Source organism: Eptesicus fuscus, chromosome 1 (assembly GCF_027574615.1).
Source record: "Eptesicus fuscus isolate TK198812 chromosome 1, DD_ASM_mEF_20220401, whole genome shotgun sequence".
NCBI classification, from domain to species: Eukaryota; Metazoa; Chordata; class Mammalia; order Chiroptera; family Vespertilionidae; genus Eptesicus; species Eptesicus fuscus.
In genome coordinates, this window is record NC_072473.1 from 30,282,388 (window position 1) to 30,301,206 (window position 18,819).

General features: G+C 40.7%; 1 protein-coding gene across 1 annotated transcript in view; it reads left to right on the forward strand.

Moving 5' to 3' along the window:
- The window catches only part of CHM (CHM Rab escort protein), a 410,199-nt gene that overhangs the window by 168,298 nt on the left and 223,082 nt on the right, over nucleotides 1-18,819 (forward strand). The window contains exon 4 of the mRNA XM_008159484.3: nucleotides 2,319-2,385. Coding sequence (XP_008157706.2) covers nucleotides 2,319-2,385 — 67 coding nt within the window. The remainder of the gene's footprint in view (nucleotides 1-2,318; nucleotides 2,386-18,819) is intronic.

An 18,819-nucleotide genomic window follows, 5' to 3' on the forward strand; every position in this document is an offset into this window, starting at 1 on the left:
GTTAAGCAGCAAAGCAAGATTCAAGTCTAGGTGTGTCTGACTGAGACCATTCCCATTTCATTGCCTTGCTGTCCCGCACTTACATCCTCATCCTTAAACTCATATCTGAGTTGGAGAGAGTGAATTTACCATGCTAATTTGAATTCGAGATAATGAATTACTTGATCTTTGGCAAGTTATTTAACCTTTCTCATCCCATTTCTCACATGGATAATACTGCTTGTCTCCCAGGATTATGATGAGGAATAAATGAGATGATGTCCGAAAATACATTGTGAACCATAAAAGCCCTATGCTAATTAATATTTAGTAATGTATTATTAATGCTGTCATTATTATATACTTTAACATACTAATTCTGCTTCCTGAATATTTATTTGCTGGTGTCCTTTTTACTAAGCTGCATAGCATCTTTTAAACTACTATAGTGACTGCATTTCATTAATAAAAAAAGTTATTTCTTAGGTGTGAAAAGTTGAGATAGTCAAGATAAAAAACATTAAAACCATACAATTTTAACTGTTTGAAGAAGTATGCTTAACTATTTAAAACTCTCCTTTCTTTCTCCCACTTCCTTGTGTACCACAAGTTCTCCTCTCTTTTTTCTTTGAATTATATCTGAAGTTGAAAATTTCTGATGACTTATTTCTAATAGTTGATGTTTAATGGCTGTAGATAGTATATTTGGTCAGAACTTCTTTTTTGAACCAAGTCTTATATAGCCACAAAGTGTTCACCAGTGAAAAACTATTTTTTTGGTGAATGCTGCTGGAGCTTGTTTTTAATGTGTTTTTTATCTAGAGATTGACTATGTCAATTGCTTCCATATGCATATTGCTTTTACATAAAAGAAGATAACAATTCCAGTTTTTTTAAATTCTTGATGCATAGTGTGTAGTTTAAATACTTGCCAAAAGAATAGTGACATTCAGGGTGTTCTCATTGTAGTGAAAAAGCCAGTAGTAGCACTACAGAATTGCACTAAACTTTCAGAATATGCTTTGTTCGTCTGACAGAAATGATTTACTAGTAATATCCTCTGTTGAAATGGTAGATCTTATGATAAAAAGTTATGGAAGAGTCTTGAACTTCTAACATAGGGTATTAACACGTCAATGTAGCTGAACATCTGATTTTTTAAATTATAAAATCACTAGCGTTCCCGTGGTAGGAAAAATCCTGCAATAGGGTTTCCTGCTGTACTCTACCCTGCCCTGCCTGCTCTCCTCCCTTGTCCCCCGCCCCGCCTTTTCCGCCAGCCTGCCTGCTCTCCTTCCTTCGCCCCCGGCCCCGCCTCCGCTCCTCCCTTCTCCCCCGCCCCGCCTTCTTCGCCAGCCTGCCTGCTCTCCTCCCTTCTCCCCCGCCCCGCCTTCTCTGCCAGCCCGCCTGCTTTTCTCCCTTCTCCTCCAGCCCCGCCTCCGCTCCTCCCTTCTCCTCCCCCCGGCTTGCTTGCTTCTCCGCAGCTTTGCTCCCTTCTGCAGCTCTTGGCTTCTTTCGATGCTGTCTTGATATGCAAATTAGCCGCCATCTTTGTTGGGGTAATTTGCATACTCATACCGATTGGTTGATAGGCGTGGCTTGGCTGGTGGGCGTGGCGGAGGTGCAGTCAATTTGCATATTTGTCTATTATTAGGTAGGATTATCTTTGGTAATTTTTTATTGTGTTTGTTGATATGGAGAATAGTAATATATATTTCCTTTTATGATAACCAGTTTTATGGTGTGGCTTAATTTGATTCCAAAACAGTAACGTTCTTTTTAAACTGTTGTATTAACCAGAAAGTAAAACACTATATCTTGTAAATGGTCTCTTTTTTAAACTAGCTAACCTATTGCTTAGACAAATGTATGCCATTCTCTGTCACAGGCACTGTGGCTTTGGAGTTAGATTTTGGTTCAAATTTCAACTCTAGAACTTTTTTTTTCTTAAAGTATTGGGCAACAGGTTAACATATTTGCATTGCAGTATGCAGATACTTCTCTCTCAATACATTTGGGATAATCAAATGAAGTAGAGTGTAAACGTAGTTCCTAAATAATAAAGTTCTGTATGAACAATTTATGATAGTTGCTCATTTATGGTAATTTTCTGATAAAAATACTTTAAGTACTTGGTTTTTAAAAATTCCTCCACATAATAAAATTTTCAGCATTAGTAGTCTGTTTAAGAAACATCCAATGGTATAATAATATACACGTTATTGTTTAGGATACAAAGATGAGCTCATTTTGTTAAATTTTATACAGTATGGCATGAATCGAATAGTTTCATATATGTATTTCTACATTCTAAATGATGTAGGTGTGTGTTTTTATAGGTTTGCCTGAATCCATCATTGCAGCTGCCTGTTCAAGAAGTGGCCAGAGGGTTCTGCATGTTGATTCGTAAGTTTATCAATGATAGTATTAAATATTTCCTAAATTTATCTCTATACAAAATTAAAAAATTAAATATACACATGTGTACATATATACATATATGTCATATATAAACTTCTCAAGTTAGAAATATGATTAGAATTAATTTTCACAAAAAGTATGTGAAATATATGTTGAACAGGTTTTACTATTATACTCTGTGAAATAGTGATGTTTCCTTTAAGAATAAACCAAATGTACCATGATTTTTTCACATGAGTGATTTTGGTTTTTATTTTATTTATTTATTTTTTAAATATATTTTATTGATTTTTTACAGAGAGGAAGAGAGAGGGATAGAGAGTTAGAAACATCGATGAGAGAGAAACATCGATCAGCTGCCTCTTGTACACCCCCTACTGGGGATGTGCCCGCAACCAAGGTACATGCCCTTGACTGGAATCGAACCTGGGACCCTTAAGTCCGCAGGCCAACTCTCTATCCACTGAGCCAAACCTGTTTCGGCATGATTTTGGTTTTTAAATGATGAATAATTCTCTAAGAGGCTTGGATACCTCACATGTACCCTTTTTCTTGTATATATGTGTGTGCATATACGATCTGCACATTTGATTGTTGAAAAATGCAGCTAATAGATTTAGAGTATGTGGTTTTAATAAAAATTTAAACTATTAGAAAATCTTAACTAATAAAAATATCTGGAGTTTTTTTTCTTTTTCCCTTAAATGTCATTATAAAAAGGAAGTTAATGAAAAATTCAAGATTAAGATAAAGTATAGTTTACATCTCTTCTTTCCTGCTTCCTTCTAAAACAAATCCCTAACATTCCACCTGCCCATTTAGTGCTTTTGAACATTGTATCTTGACATTTTGATTGTTCATTAAATGGAAGTAAAAAAGAAACAAGAAGATAATTTTATGATTTCTGGTAATATTAACTATAATGTTTTTCATAATGCCAGAATACTAAGAATATCTAGATTTGTTATCTTACCTAATAATAGACAAACATGTAAATTGACTATACCTCCATGACGCCCACCAGCCAATCAGGAGTGAGTATGCAAATTAACCCAACAAAGATGGTGGGTTAATTTGCATACACAGTCATGAAGCGAAGACTGAAGGCTCCGCCCAAGCGAAAACTGAAGACTGAAGGCTCCGCCCGTGGCCGGAGCCAAGCCTGAAGGCTGCAGGCTTGGCTCCATTGACGGCTGAAGGCTGAAGACTGAAGGCTCCGCCCGCGGCCCGAACCAAGCCTGAAGGCTGAAGGCTTGGCTCCGCTTAGGCCCGGGTCCTGGGTGCCAGAGGAAAACCAGGGCTGGCAGCTAGAGGATGGAATGCCTATTGCACGAATCTTTGTGCAACGGGCCTCCAGTAGTTTATAATTCTTTCTCATATATTACCCCACTAAATATGTAGGAATTTAAAAAGGGGTATTATGTAGAAATTTAAAAAGGGGTATTATTTCATTTACATTTAACCTTTTGTAAATTTAATTTGAAACCCTATTAACTCTTCAGTTATTGGATGAAATTTCTAAATTAAATCACGTTCAATTTTCAAACAAGTCCTGTCCTTTTAATTCTCTTTTCACTATTGTATGCGTAACTGCTTGTGTTAATGTTTCAATTTAGTCTTTTTTGAAATCTGCCACCTTTAAAGCCCAAGTACTGAGTCAGTGTGCTTTGCAGGGCTTAATAAAAATCTAAATTCAGTTTTTTTCTGTTAATATTAATTAACCTAAAATCAAAAATAAAAATCTTAAATTTTCCTAAATTGTCATTTACTGTGCTCGTACTCTACACTACTCACCATATCAGATTCTTTACAATATGCTGTGTAATTAATTCCCATCACAGCCAAGTGAGTTTGGTGGTATTATCCGAATTTAACAAGTAAGGAATGTGAAGCATAGAGAGGTAAGAGGTTAAGTAACTTTTCTAACTCTATCCAGCTAGTGCTTATCTTACTTTAAATTCAAACTTATTTTATGTTTTTTATTCCAAAATCTGAGGGCTTCCCAGAATGTAGAATATTGTAGAAACTGCATAGGGTTTAGTGATACTCAAAAATCAAATTGTGATTAGCAATATAAGAAGCTAAATCTTATTTTGTTAAACAGAGTATCATTTGGAAAAGCTTTATAATATGGTTGCCTAAAAAACTTACAGCTTAATAAAAATAGTATTTCAAAATGAGAAAACTTTTTTCTTCCACTTTAGATCCTCAAGCTTGGTGGCTTTTGAGAGTTTAGATGCATCTAGGTATTGATTTATAGGGTGTTTTTCTGCTGTGGGCCAGGTTTAAATATCTTCTCATTTTTATTCATTTTATCATTTAAGGCTCTTCATAGTCAGATTGTCTTCCCCAACCTCCTTTCATTTCTAATGTACATGTACAATAGTATCATATATCTCTTTCATAGACATACCTTCCTATTATTTAAAAAAAAATATTTAAATCATGGTAAGAAACATAACATAAAATTTGCCATTTTAACCATTTTTAAGTGTACAGCTCAGTAGTGTTAAGTATATTCATATTGTTGTTCAACAGATCTCCAAAACTCTTGATCTTGCTAAGCTGAAACTATATCCATTAAACAATAACTACCCATTCTTCCTCCCGTAGCCCCTGGCAACCACCATTCTACTTTCTGTCTCCATGAATTTGACTACTTCAGATACCTCATATAATTGGAATAGTACAATATTTGTCTTTTTATGCTGCCTTATTTCACTCAGCATAATGTTCTCAAGGTTCATCCATTTTTTATCATGTGCCAGAATCTTTTTCCATTTTAAGACTGAATAATATTACATTGTGTGTATATACCATACCCATTCATAAACATTTGGGTTACTTCCACCTCTTGACTATAGTGAATAATGCTGCTATGAACATAGATGCACAAATACATCTTTGAGATCCTGCTTTCAGTTCTTTTGTATATATACCCAGAATTGGGATTGCTAGATCAAGTGGTAATTCTATTTTTAATTTTGTGAAGAATTGCCATACATTTTCCATATAGCAGCTGTACCATTTTACATTCCCACTAACTTCTCAAGCTTTGGTTTCACTGGGAAGTTGTATATGAGTTTTTGAGCCATAGTGCCCTGGTTCAAATCCTTTTTTTGGCACTTACTAGGTGTGTAACCTTTGACAATTTAATCTTTTTATACTTTCGTTTCTTGATATAAAGGGCATAATAACAGTGCTTACTTTATAAGATTCTTTATAGTATTAAATAAAATAATCCATGTAATCTATATATATAAAAGTCTAAGGACCCTTATGACTGGTTGACCGGCTGGTAGCTATGATGCACACTGACCACCAGGGGGCAGATGCTCAGCGCAGGAGCTGCCCCCTGGTGGTTAGTGCGCTCCCACTGCCAACCTTCTGCAGCTGGCCAGCCTCCTGCTGTCCCTCCCCACAGCCAGCAGGCCAACCTCCCACGGTCCCTCCCCCCAGCTGGCCTGCCCGATTGGTCCTGATCAGCTCTGGGCGAGACGGCCCTGATCAGCCCCAATTGCTGGACAGGCCGAGGGACCCCCATCGTGCATGAATTCGTACATCGGGCCTCTAGTAGTTTTATAACAGTGCCTGAAACACAGTAAACACTAAGTAAATGTTAACATCTGTTACTGTAACAATACTGTTGCTGCTGTTGCTGGTAGATATAAACTATGAAGGTAGAGACAGGAGTGATTAATCATGCCTGGAAGATTAGTGAAAAGTGTCATACAGATCAGTCTTGAAAGATGAGTAAGACTTCAATGAAGAATTAGAGCATTCCAGAAAGAAGCAACAGATTGAAAGTGTATGACATGCTAGGTGAATGGTGAGAATTTTAGTTTGACTGAAAGATGAGCTAAGTGAGTTGGATTAATGAGAGTTGAAGCTAGAAGTAGACGGGAGCCATATTCTTTAGGTCTGCATGCTGAGGTGTAGGGATTTTATTTATTAGTTTTAACCTTAATAGTTATCTTTAATATCCTCAGTCTTTCCCTCAAACCCATATTTAGTCCTTCAGCATCACCTGTCAGCTCTTCTTCCAAAACATAACCCAAATCTAAGGAGTTTTCTGCCTCCACTCTTCCTTCCAGTTCATTCCACTATTACTTACTATCTCTCCAAACCTTCTAATTAGTCCATTTTTACTACTTCCTCCAGCATTTGGCTTCTTCCTTCTTTCTAGCTGCATTATGTGTGCCTCTTTCCCTTGTTTACTATGCTTTGCTAGTGCTGTAATTATGCACTTAAAAATTCTTAATATTGTGCCTTTTTCATATTTCTTTTTACCTTGATCTCTCTCTTGCCAGAGATTTATCTATATTACTAGTCTTTTCAAAGAACCAGCTTTTGCTTTGTTTTTTTCCTTCTGTGGTATCTTTGTTTTCTAATTAAAGTCCTTTCTTCTGCTTTCTTTGAAATCACTCTTGTTCTTTTTCTAACTTCTTGATTTAAATTCATAATTTTTTATATTTAAGTTTTCTTTTTTGATTAATGTAATTACTTATGATTGTGGTTCCCTTTTACTGGTAGGATCACATTAGTTATCTTCCATGAATTTTAAATATTTTCTAATAGCCATTGTGATTTCATCTTTGATCCATTAGTTATTTAGAGGTATGTTTTTAAATTTCTCCATACATTTTCATTCCAATATCTTATTGAATTGATAATTTCGAACACTTGTGACAAAACATCTAAATGAGAAAGTAAAAAAGTTCTAGTGTGTATTTGCTGTCTCCCTGCCTGTATCCCACTCTCTCTTTCTACCCGCAGTCGCATTTTCTGGGAGCAGCTACTTTTATCTTTTATATGTCCTACAATATGTTGTCTAGAGAAAGAAGTTGCAGAAAAACATGAAAGTTTTTATTATGTGTATATTAGATTCAGTGTAGGAAGAAAAGTTATAAGATACAAAGCAGTTCCAACACCAAGAATCCCTCATGCTGCCTTTTTATTCCATATATTAGAGGCCTGGTGCACAAAATTCGTGCATGGGAGGGGGGGTGTCCCTCAGGCCAGCCTGCACCCTCTAGAAGTCAGGGAATGTCGATCCCTGTGGGATCGGGCCTAAATTGACAGTCGGACATCCCTCTCGCAATCCTGGACCGCTGGCCCCTAACTGCTCGCCTGCCTGCCTGATCACCCCTAACCACCTCTGCCAGCCTGCCAGATTGCCCCTAACCGCTCTGCCTACCTGATTGCCCCTAAGCACTCTGCCTGCCTGCTCGACCCTAACCCCCTCTGCCTGCCTGATTGCCCATAAGCACTCTGCCTGCCTGCTCGACCCTAACCCCCTCTGCCTGCCTGATTGCCCTAAGCACTCTGCCTGCCTGCCTGATCACCCCTAACCGCCTCTGCCTGCCTGATTGCCCCTAAGCACTCTGCCTGCCTGCCTGCCTGGTCACGCCCATAAGCACTCTGCCTGCTTGATCACCCTAACCATTCCACCTGCCTGCTTGATCACCACTAAGCAATCTGCCTGCCTGCCTGCATAATCGCCCCTAACTGCTCTGCCTGCCTGCCTGATCACCCCTAACCACTCTGCCTGCCTGCCTGATTGCCCCTAACCTCTCGCCTGCGTACCTGATTGCCTATAACTGCCTCTACCTTGGCCCCCGCCGCCATGGCTTCGTCTGGAAGGACGTCCAGAATGACGTCTGGAAGGTTGTTCGGCTGTCCTGTCTAATTAGCATATTACGCTTTTATTATAGATTAGAGGCCCAGTGCACGAAATTCGTGCACGGAGGGGGGTGTCCCTCAGCCCAGCTTGCACCCTCTCCAATCTGGGACCCCTTGAGGAATGTCCAACTGCCCAGAACGTTTAAGCCTTATCCCGGCACGGGCAGTCGGACATCCCTGTCTCAATCCAGGACTGCTGGCTCCCAACTGCTCGTCTGCCTGCCTTCCTGACTGCTCCTAACCGCTTCTGCCTGCCAGCCTGGTCACCCCCTAACCACTCCGCTGCCAGCCTGATTGATCCCTAACTGCTCCCCTGCCAGCCTGTTTGCCCCCAACTTCCCTCCTCTGCCGGCCTGGTCATCCCTAACTGCCCTCCCCTGCAGGGTTGATCGCCTCCAACTGCCCTCCCTTGCAGGCAGGGTGCCTCCCAACTGCCCTCCCCTTCTGGCCATCTTGTGGTGGCCATCTTGTGTCCACATGGGGGCAGGATCTTTGTAACATGGGGGCAGCCATCTTGTGTGTTGGAGTGATGGTCAATCTGCATATTACTCTTGTATTAGATAGGATAGAGGCCTGGTGCATGGGTAGGGGCCAGCTGGTTTGCCCTGAAGGGTGTCTCAGATCAGGGTGGGGGTTCCCTTGGGGCGTGGGGTGGCCTGAGCGAGGGGTCTGTGGTGTTTTGCAGGCCAGCCACGCCCCCTGGTGACCGAAGCAGAAGCCCTGGTATTTGGAATTTATTTACCTTCTACAATTGAAACTTGGTAGCCTGGAGCGGAGCCAAGCCTCCTGCTCGCTACGTGGCCGGCAGTCATTTCTGTTTGGATTTGTTTACCTTCTATAACTGAAACTTTGTAGCCTTGAGGGCATTTGGGCTGATTCTAGTTTTTGGCTGTTACATATAAAATTGCTGTGTGAACATTCATCTATAGGCTTATGTGTGGTGATCTTAAATTTTTAGTTTGCTGGGATAAATGCTGGGTCATATGATTATGGCATATTTAGTTTTTTAAAGAAATTACAAATTATTTTCCAGACTGCCTAAACTATTTTATATTCCCACTATCAGTGTGCAAGTGATCAGTTTTTCTTCATTTTTGCCAGCATTTAGTATTGTCACTATTTGGGTGGGTGGGTGGGATTCTGATTGGTGTGTAGGGATGTCTAATTGTGATTTTAATTCATACTTCTCTAATGTCTAATGATGAACATTTTTCAAGAGTATCAAACTTGTTCCTTGTTCTTTTTTTAAAAACAAATCTTTATTTTTCAGATTATTACAATTGTTCCTCTTTTTCCGTCCAAGCTCCCCTCCACCCTATTCCCACCCCACCCTCTGCCCTTACCCTCCCCCCCACTGTCCTCATCCATAGGTGTACGATTTTTGTCTAGTCTCTTCCCACACCCCACACCCCTTTCCCCCTGAGAATTGTCAGTCCACTCCCTTTCTATGCCCCTGATTCTATTATATTCACCAGTTTATTCTGTTCATCAGATATTTTATTCACTTGATTTTTAGATTCACTTGTTGATAGATATGTATTTGTTGTTCATAATTTTTACCTTTACCTTTTTCTTCTTCCTCTTTTTAAAGAATACCTTTCAGCATTTCATATAATACTGGATTGGCGGTAATGAACTCCTTTATCTTTTTCTTACCTGTGAAGCTCTTTATCTGACTTTCAATTCTGAATGATAGCTTTGCTGTGTAGAGTAATCTTGGTTGTAGGTTCTTGCTATTCATCACTTTGAATATTTCTTGCCACTCCTGTCTGGCCTGCATAGTTTCTGTTGGGAAATCAGCTGACAATCGTATGGGTGCTCCCTTGTAGGTAACTAACTGTTTTTCTCTTGCTCCTTTTAATATTCTCTTTTTATTAAAATGCCAAGATGGGAGAACTTCTGTGCTGGAGACACCATTATGAGACAAGACTTGCTTCAGTGGGCTTTAGTGCTCACTGGGTCTGCCCCCTGAGTGTGTCCCTTATGGATTTGAGGAGTTGTAATCTGGATGGTCCTACTCTGACCACTGGGTACACTGGCTCTTGGATCTCCAAGGAGGTGCTAATTTAGCCTCTGCCTGAGGCCACCCAGCAAGACCTACAGAGAGTTCTGCAGATTCCTCTTATTTGTTTGGGTTTTGGAGGTGCCCAGATGAGGCCCAGCTGTGAAGCAATGCAAGCTGCTGTGGGGCCTTGGGCCTTCTTTTGGATGTTCTGGGTCTCACTGACTCAGCTGCAGTTTGTTAGGTAAGTTTAGAATTCAAATGACCAGGCCATTCATATGCAAAAACCTCTGCGCTCAGCTTGGATGGGGCAGAGTCTCAGGGCGGAGCAAACAGCAAGCCTCCCGTCAGCCCTGCCCTAAGAGGCCCCTGGGTCTTAGTGTCCTGCGGTAATCGCTGCAAGCACCTCTGAGAGAAAGCTGCCCTTGAGTTTCGCCCGCTGCCAGACAGTCCAGTTTCTCCCCGTATGAGTCTGGGTCCCCATAGTCTTGCCTGGAATTGGAGTTCAGAGCAGTCTGGAGCTTTTGTCTCCCTCCTGATTGAGCAGTGTACTCAGTTGCCAGCCCTCTCCGCATGCGCGCGCCTCCGTACCTCTGCTTTCCACAGCTCCTCTGAGTCTCAGTGTGCTTTTCTCTTTCCTTCTAGTTGTTGAATTTCCACTCAGCCAGCCTTCCTGTGGTTCTCGATGATGTCGGTTTGTCTTTTAGTTGTAGTTTTGAAATTGTTGTGCGAGGCAGCTGTTCAGGTGTTTACCTATGCCGCCATCTTGGTTTCTCCCTTTAATGATAAACATTTTTCATGTGCTTATTTGCTATCTGTATGTTCACTTTGCTAAAATGTCATGTCTTTAGTCTATTTTCTAATTGGATTGTTTGTTTTCCTATTGAGTTTTGAGAGTTTATTATATATTCTAACCAAATATATTTACAAAATTTATCTTTTTTGGTAATTGGTTTCAAATTCAATTACATTATTGTCAAATAATGAGCTCTGCATGATATCATTTGGCATTTTTGAGAATTTTTGGTGTTTTATGGTTCATATGACTCCATGTGGATTAAAAATGTGTTTTTGCTAAATTGTTGGATATGGAGTTCCATATATGTCATTAGATCAAACTTGTTAATTTGGTTGTTCAGAATTTCTGTTATCTGATCTATTAATTATGGAATTGTATATTAAAATTTCCTTTACTGATTGTGGAATTCTTATTTTATAACTAGAGGCCTGGTGCATGATTCTGCACTGGTGGGGTCCTTCGGCCTGGCCTGTGGGGATCGGGCCGAAACTGGGTGTCCGACATTCCCTGAGGGGTCCCGGATTGCGAGAGGGCACTTCTCGGGTGACGCACCCCGGAATCGGGCTCCCTCCTCTCTGGTTCCAGGTATGTCACCCGAGAACCGCAGTTGCCAAGTCACTGCAGCTCGGCATCTCCTGCGTTGAGTATCTGCTCCCTGGTGCTCACTGTGTGTCATAGCTACTGGTCGGAGCATCTGCTGCCTAGTTGTCATTGTGCCTCATAGTTACTGGTAAGATGGTCACTTAGGCTTTTATATATAGAGATTCTTTCAATTTCTCCTTTATTTATTCTGCATGTATATCCATAAGGGCATATAAATTTAGAATTATGATATCTTTATGTAGTTAACTTATGTTTTTTCCCTGATGATGGTTGTTAACTTAAAGTCTGTTTTGTATGATACTATATACTGACATCAGGTTTTTCTGCCCTTCTGCCTCCTCAATATATCTCTTTTTCCCTTTTATTTTCTATCTTTCTGTGCCTCTGTGTTTTAGGTATGCCTCTGACAGATAGAATGTAACTAGATTTCATTGTCTTAATTCATTCTGACAATCTGTCTTTTAACTGAGTTTAGCTCATTTACATTTATTCTGCTTCAGTATTATTTGGACATATTTCTATCATCTTAATCAATTTTTTCCTTTACCTTGCCTTTTCTTTGCTTTCCTTCTCCTCTCATCTTTCTACTTTTTATTGAATAGAGGCATGTCTATAACCTTTTTTCCTCCTTACAACTAGTTTGGAGTTATAGATGAAATTTCTATTTCTTAGGAATAGAATATCTTTAAATTTTTACATATTTATTCAAATGAAGTTCTTTCAACCAGAGTCTCTTAGTGGTGAGCTCTGCTTTTAGTGGTAAGGTCTGTCTTTGTCTATTAATGCTTTTATTTCACTCTGAATCTTAAATTATAGTTTAATTGTTTCTGAAATTACACTCTGGGGTGATTTTTTTTTCCCCTGCACTTTGTCCTCTGGCATCTTTTGTTGCTGTTGCTGTTGAGAAATGTCATTATTTTGTAAATGAATTATCTTTTCTTTCTGATTGCTTTAATATTCTTCTGTTTGTTTTTATAGCTATATATCCTTACTCTTATCTGTCTAGGTGTTGATTTTGATTCCATTTATCCTGTTCAGAACTTGCTTTACTTCTTGAAATCAGATAACTTATGTCTTTTGTTGGTGAGGAAATTCTCAACTGTTTTTTCAAACATGACCTTTCTTATTTTTTCTTCTGGAAATTTTCTTATGTAGTGGACATTCTCTTTTTATTTTTTTATGTTTCTCAATATCTTTTATTTTTTTCATTTTTTTTTTACCATTGATACAACATTCTGGGTAGTTTCCTTATATTTATCTAGTTATGGTGGTGCAGACTGTGGTCCCACAGGTCAGCTATGTGTTTTTGTAAGTAAAGTCTTATTGGAACACAACCATATATATGTATTTATACATATACTGTTCACATATTGACTGTGGCTGCTTTCATACTACAAAGGTAGAGTTTTTGCAACAAAAACTGTGTGCCTGCAAAGCTTAAAAATTTACTATTGCCCTTTTATAGAAAACTAGAGGCCCAGTGCATGAAATTAGTGCACTCCGGGGGGTTTTCCCTCAGCTAGGATTGCAAAAGGGCGCAGGCCAGGCTGAGGGACCTCACTGGTGCAAAATCGCAGCAAGGGAGGGACACGGGAGCTTGGCCAGCCGGGGCGGGCTATAGGGCGTGTCCATCCCATCTTTCTCAGTCCCGATCAGCTGGACCCCAGCAACAAACTAACTTTCTGGTCAGAGCATCTGTCCCCTGGTGGTCAGTGCACATCATAGCAAGTGGTTGAGCTGCTTTAACATATCATAAGCATATTACGTTTTGATTGGTTGAATGGCCGATTGGATGACCGGACACTTAGCATATTAGGCTTTTATTATATAGGATGTTTGCAGGCCTCTTTTCTAGTTCATTAATTCTGTCTTCAGATGTGTCTAATTTTCTATTTGACCTAGCTATTATTATTTTTTCAATGACTTGCATTTCTGGAAGTTCAGTTTGGTTATTTTTTTAAAGCTGTCATGTTCTTTCCTTGTGTTTCAATTTATTCTTTTATTTTTTCTGAACTATTCATCACATTTTCTATTATGTGAAGTAATTGGAGATTTAATACTACTGGTTCTTTACACTACAGGTTCAGGCTCAGTATTTTCCCTTCTTTTTTCTCCATTAAAATATTGAATTTCAAATATTTTATGGGGATTTACTAGTATTTATGGGAATTCTGTGTAACCTGGTTAAGGGGTATGTATGTTCCTCCTCAATGTATTTTTTTATTCTATTACAGGTGTTCCCCACCCCATCTTTGCCTCCTTCTACCCTGTTTCCGCTCCCTTCCTGGCCTTCACCACATTATACTGTCTGTGTCCATGAGTTTTGCATTTATGCATATATATTCTTTGGTTTACCTCTTACTCCCTCCCCTCACCTCCTTTTGCCTGGTCATCCAGTGCTATTATTGACTCTTACTTTCCCATTGCTGCTGTAACAAATTACTACAAATATAATTTTTATAAAACAACACAAATTCATTTCTTTACAATTCTGAAGATCAGAATTATGAACTGAATCTTACGGCACTGAATCAAGGTGTAGGCCAGGCAATGCTGCTTTCCTTCAGGAGGTTTCCAGGAAGACTCAATTTCCTTGTCTTTTCTAGCTTCTAGAGGCCACCTGCATTCCTTGGCTCACTGGCCTTTATTCATCTTTAAGTACATGACTTCAACATCTGTCATGCCACCTAATTTTTCTGCCTTTGACCTTCTTGCCTCCCTGTTATAAGGAACCTTGGTTTTATATGGGGGCTCACCTGGAAAATCTACATCTAGGATATTCTTTCTAGTGCAGGATGCTTAACTTATTCACATTAGTAAAGTCCCTTTTGCATGGAAGATATATTCACAGCTTCTGGAGATCATTTAGGACATGGCATCTTTGGAGAACTATTATTCTATCTATAGTCCTGGACCAAAGCAATTTTATGTTAATTTCTCAGCTTGTTCCTGATTTATACAAATATTATATACATGAGAGCACCATAATCACTTGTGTTCAGGTATCCTCCTATCTAATAAAGAGGGAATATGCAAATTAACCATCATACCATCACAAAGATGGTGGCGCCCACATTGAAGGCGGGGTTTCTGTAACGCAAGATGGCTGCACCCAGAGCGGAGGCCAAGATCCTGTAATGAGCCTTAAGGAGCAATCAGCAGGGACCTGAGGCTGTGTGGCACTGGGCTGGGGCAGGGGACCTGAGGCTGTGCCACCCGCCCAGTTGTGCTTGACGGGACTTCAGGCCGCGTCCCTCTGCCCAGCAGTGCTTGACGGGGGTGCCTCATGCTGCACCCCCCACCCAGCAGGGCTTGACGAGGGACCTCAGGCTGCACCCCCTGCCCGGCGGAGCTTGATAGGACCTCAGGCTGTGCTGGGCCAGGGGACCTGAGGCTGCACCCCCCCACCCAGCGGGGCTTGATGGGACCTCAGGCTGTGCCTACCACCCCGAGGGGCTTGACAGGAGACCTCAAGGTGTGCCCCCCGCCCCAGTGCTGGGCCAGGGGAACTCAGGCTGCTCCCCCTGCCCCGGGCTGGGGGACATCAGGCCGTGTCCCCCCACCCCGGTGCCGAGGGACCTGAGGCTGTGCCCTCTGCCCAGTGGGGCTTGATGGGGGCCCTCAAGCTGCACCTCCCGCCTGGCAGGGCTTGACAGGGGACCTGAGGCTGTGCTCCCTCCTGCTGCCGGGCTGGTGGACCTGAGGCTGCACCCCCCCACCCAGCGGGGCTTGACGGGAGAACTCAGGCCGTATACACCACCTGGTGGGGCTTGATGGGGGACCTCAAGGCGCGTCCCCCGCCCCCGCCCTGGGTACCACACGTCACGACCCCCACCCCAGCGCAGGGCCGGGGACCTCAGGCCATGCTCCCTGCCCAGTGGGGCTTGACAGGGGACCTCAGGCCACGCTCCTGGCCTGGCGGGGCTTAACAGGGGACCTCAAGGCACGCCGCCTGCCCTGGCACTGGGTCGTGGGCACTCAGGCCACACCCCCCACCGCGGCGCTGGGCCAGGGGACCTGAGGGTGCACTGGGGGACCTGAGACTGCGCCCTCCTCCCCCGTGGGGCTTGATGGGGGACCTGAGGCTGTGCCCCCCCGCCAGGCCAGGGGACCTGAGGTTGCGCCCCCTTGCCTGGCGGGGCTTGATGGGGGTGGGGCCGGCCAGATTCGGATCTCACCCAATGGGGGTGGGGCTGGCTGGTTTTGGGTCTCATGCGATTTTGAGGCACTGCAGGTGGGCGGGGACTTGACTATGGGTCCCTCGGCGTGCCCCAGACTCTGACAGGAGGTAGATTTTCATATACGTTTTACTAATTTTCTTTCATCTCTGACACTTCTATGATAGAGAAAGGGCAAATAGCAATATTAAAATATTTCCTCTAATTATTCCCCTTTTAATGTGCATGAATTTTGTGCACTGGGCCAGTAGTGCAGTTATAAATTCTCAGATAAATTTCCCCTTCTACCTGAATACTCTTGTTTCAGCTGCATAACACCATTACCCTCTCTGAATATACAACATGCTCATTTCTTTATGCTTTTTTTCATGCTGGCCTCTATTCTATGTGAACAATTCTTACTCCACCTTTGGGATATAGCTAAAATATTGCTTTTTAGTGAAATCTTTCCTGATAATTCCAGTATTATTTATTTTTCTTTTTGTCTGTACTTTGAAGTATTCTGAATGTAACATTTTCACACAGTATTATTATTGTTTATAGATCTATTGGCCCTGTTAGACTCTTAAAATCAGGAATCATGTCTTAGTCATCTTTATATCCCTAGTATCTAAAGGGCCTGGCATATAGCAGTCCTTATATAAATACTTGATAAATATATAAATGCTAGGAATCTTTGTATATGCCAATCCACTGTTTTGGTGATGGGAATGTCGAATTGCCTCACACATACTCAAGGTAGCATTGGTGCTTGCCAATCTGCAGATGGTAAATTCATGATAGTTTAGAAGGGATTCGCCTGTTGATGAGAAAATTGAGGTTTGCCCAGGGTTAAACAAGCAGATGACTGGGACCAAAACTCAAAAATTTTTATGCATATTCCAAACATTCTTTGAAATATACCTCACTTGTTGTTTATGATGATTTGAGCTACTTCACTAATTCTAATTTGTAGACGCAGTACAAAATCATTACCTTATATTTTTTCTTATTTCTCAATTAAGTTCTATTGTTGATGAGGTTAGGACCATGCTTTTCCAACTGTAGTGGTGTTCTGGCACTTGGTGGGGTGGTGGCGGAATATGAAGCCAAAGGATAAAGAGTGATATGTAAATTGTATAAACATTATAATGCATTAAATGCACTAAAACATTAAAAATATTTGAACAAATTTTAGACTTACATTAAAGTTACAAAATTAGTACAGAGAGTTTCTGTATATAATTTATTGAGCTTCACCTCCCCTAATGCTAATATCTTATGTAGACATAGTACAATTATCAAAACTCAGAAATTAATATTGGTGGAATAATGACCACTAAACTACAGACCTAATTTGAATTTTTTTTAATCCTTACCAGAGGACATGCTTAGAGAGAGGAAGGGAGAGAGAGGGAGGGAGGGGGAAAGGGAGGGAGGGAGGAAGGGAGGGAAGGAGAGGAGGACAGAAAGAGAGAAAGAGAAACATCTATGTGAGACAGAAACATTGATTGGTTGCCTCTAGTACACACCCCAACCAGGGATCGAAGCTGCAACCCATGTATGTGCCCTGACTGGGATGAAACTGGCAAACTTTCTGTGCATAAGGTGATTTTCAACCAAATGAGTCACTCCAGCCAGGCAATAATTTTCTTTTTTTGTTCCAGGATTTGGTTCAGGACCCCACATTGCATTTATTTCTTAATAGTCTCAAATTATCCCTTGTGAGGTACACTGATGTTTGCCTTATGGTGATTTTTTATGTTCCTCTTTCTATCTTCATTTATTTATTGCAAATTTTTGTAAAGAGCTGTTTCTTCTCTCCATTTATTAATTTATACAATTATGTATATCAGTATGTGTTCTTAGATATTTATTTTATTCTGTGAGTTATAATCTAATACTACCATTTTAAAAAAATTAAATTGTTCCAACTTTGGTGATTTTGTTTTCCTTCCATTATGTTCTTACTAGTGACCCAATGCACGAATTCATGCACATTGAAAGGAAATTCATTAGAAGAAATATTTTAATATTGCTATTTGCCCTTTCTCTATAACAGAAGTGTCAACCAAATTCACAATAGACAATGACAGATTGAAACACACGTGTTCAATTGGTGCCAGTGAGAGCTTTATATGTATTGTGCATGTGCGAGTCAACTTAGCCTTTTATAGATACAGAATAAACTTGCTTAGACCTGCTTTCTGATTTAGCTACACTTTATCCAGCCCAGAGAAGCACCTCAAATTCTCTTTCAGATAATTGTCAGCAACACAGCAGTAAATATCAACATGAAGCAGATTATTGTATATCATGCAGGGAGAACAAAGGGTAAAATATTGAACTGCAGCAGTGTTTGAGTATATTCTGTACAGTGAGAAAACCTGAAGTCATTTTCAAGGTCCACTGTTTCTTACTTCTTTTCAGTCAGGTCAAGTTTCTAAGCTTTCTAAATCTCCATTTCCCGGCTAATGAAAAGAAAATAGGATTCCACCGAGTCTCCTATCTACCTACTTCAGGACTTCTGTAAGGATCAAATGAGATGAGGCATGGGAAAATGCTTCACAGACATTTGGTTAAAGTGTAAAATGTTTCCACCTGGCTATAAAGCAAGTCCTATTCCTGGGCTGAAGAAACTGCAAGGAGGCTAGTCTCTAGGGAGAGGAAGCTGGGCATTGCTATGTGACATCATTACCCCAATGGACACTTATCATATTAGCCTTTTATATATATGGATGTCCTTGTAAAATGTCCCATCCTTTTTTGTGTACTTCCTTACTTTATGACACTACAAGATGTTCCAAGCTCATATTATGTTTTCCCTGCTCTAGCCCTAGAATCAACCACTTATTCAGGAGTCCTCTCTAAATGTATTTGAGAATGGTATTTAGAAACCAAGTTCTAAGCACTGAATGTGCTCATTCCTACTGGAATGTTATTGCTTCTAGGCCTTCTCAGTGTAGAGAACTAGTTAATATATTTATGTATATTAAGTCAGTCACACATACAAATCTATATAGGGTGTCCCAAAAATTGGGTACACACTTTAACAGGTGATAACTCACTTAATTTTGAAAATTAACTGTATGTTAATAAACACCTTATAATCATTCAGAGTGTGTGTAAATTTTTTTGGGACACCCTGTATTTCTTTGATTTCTGTGTGTGTGTGT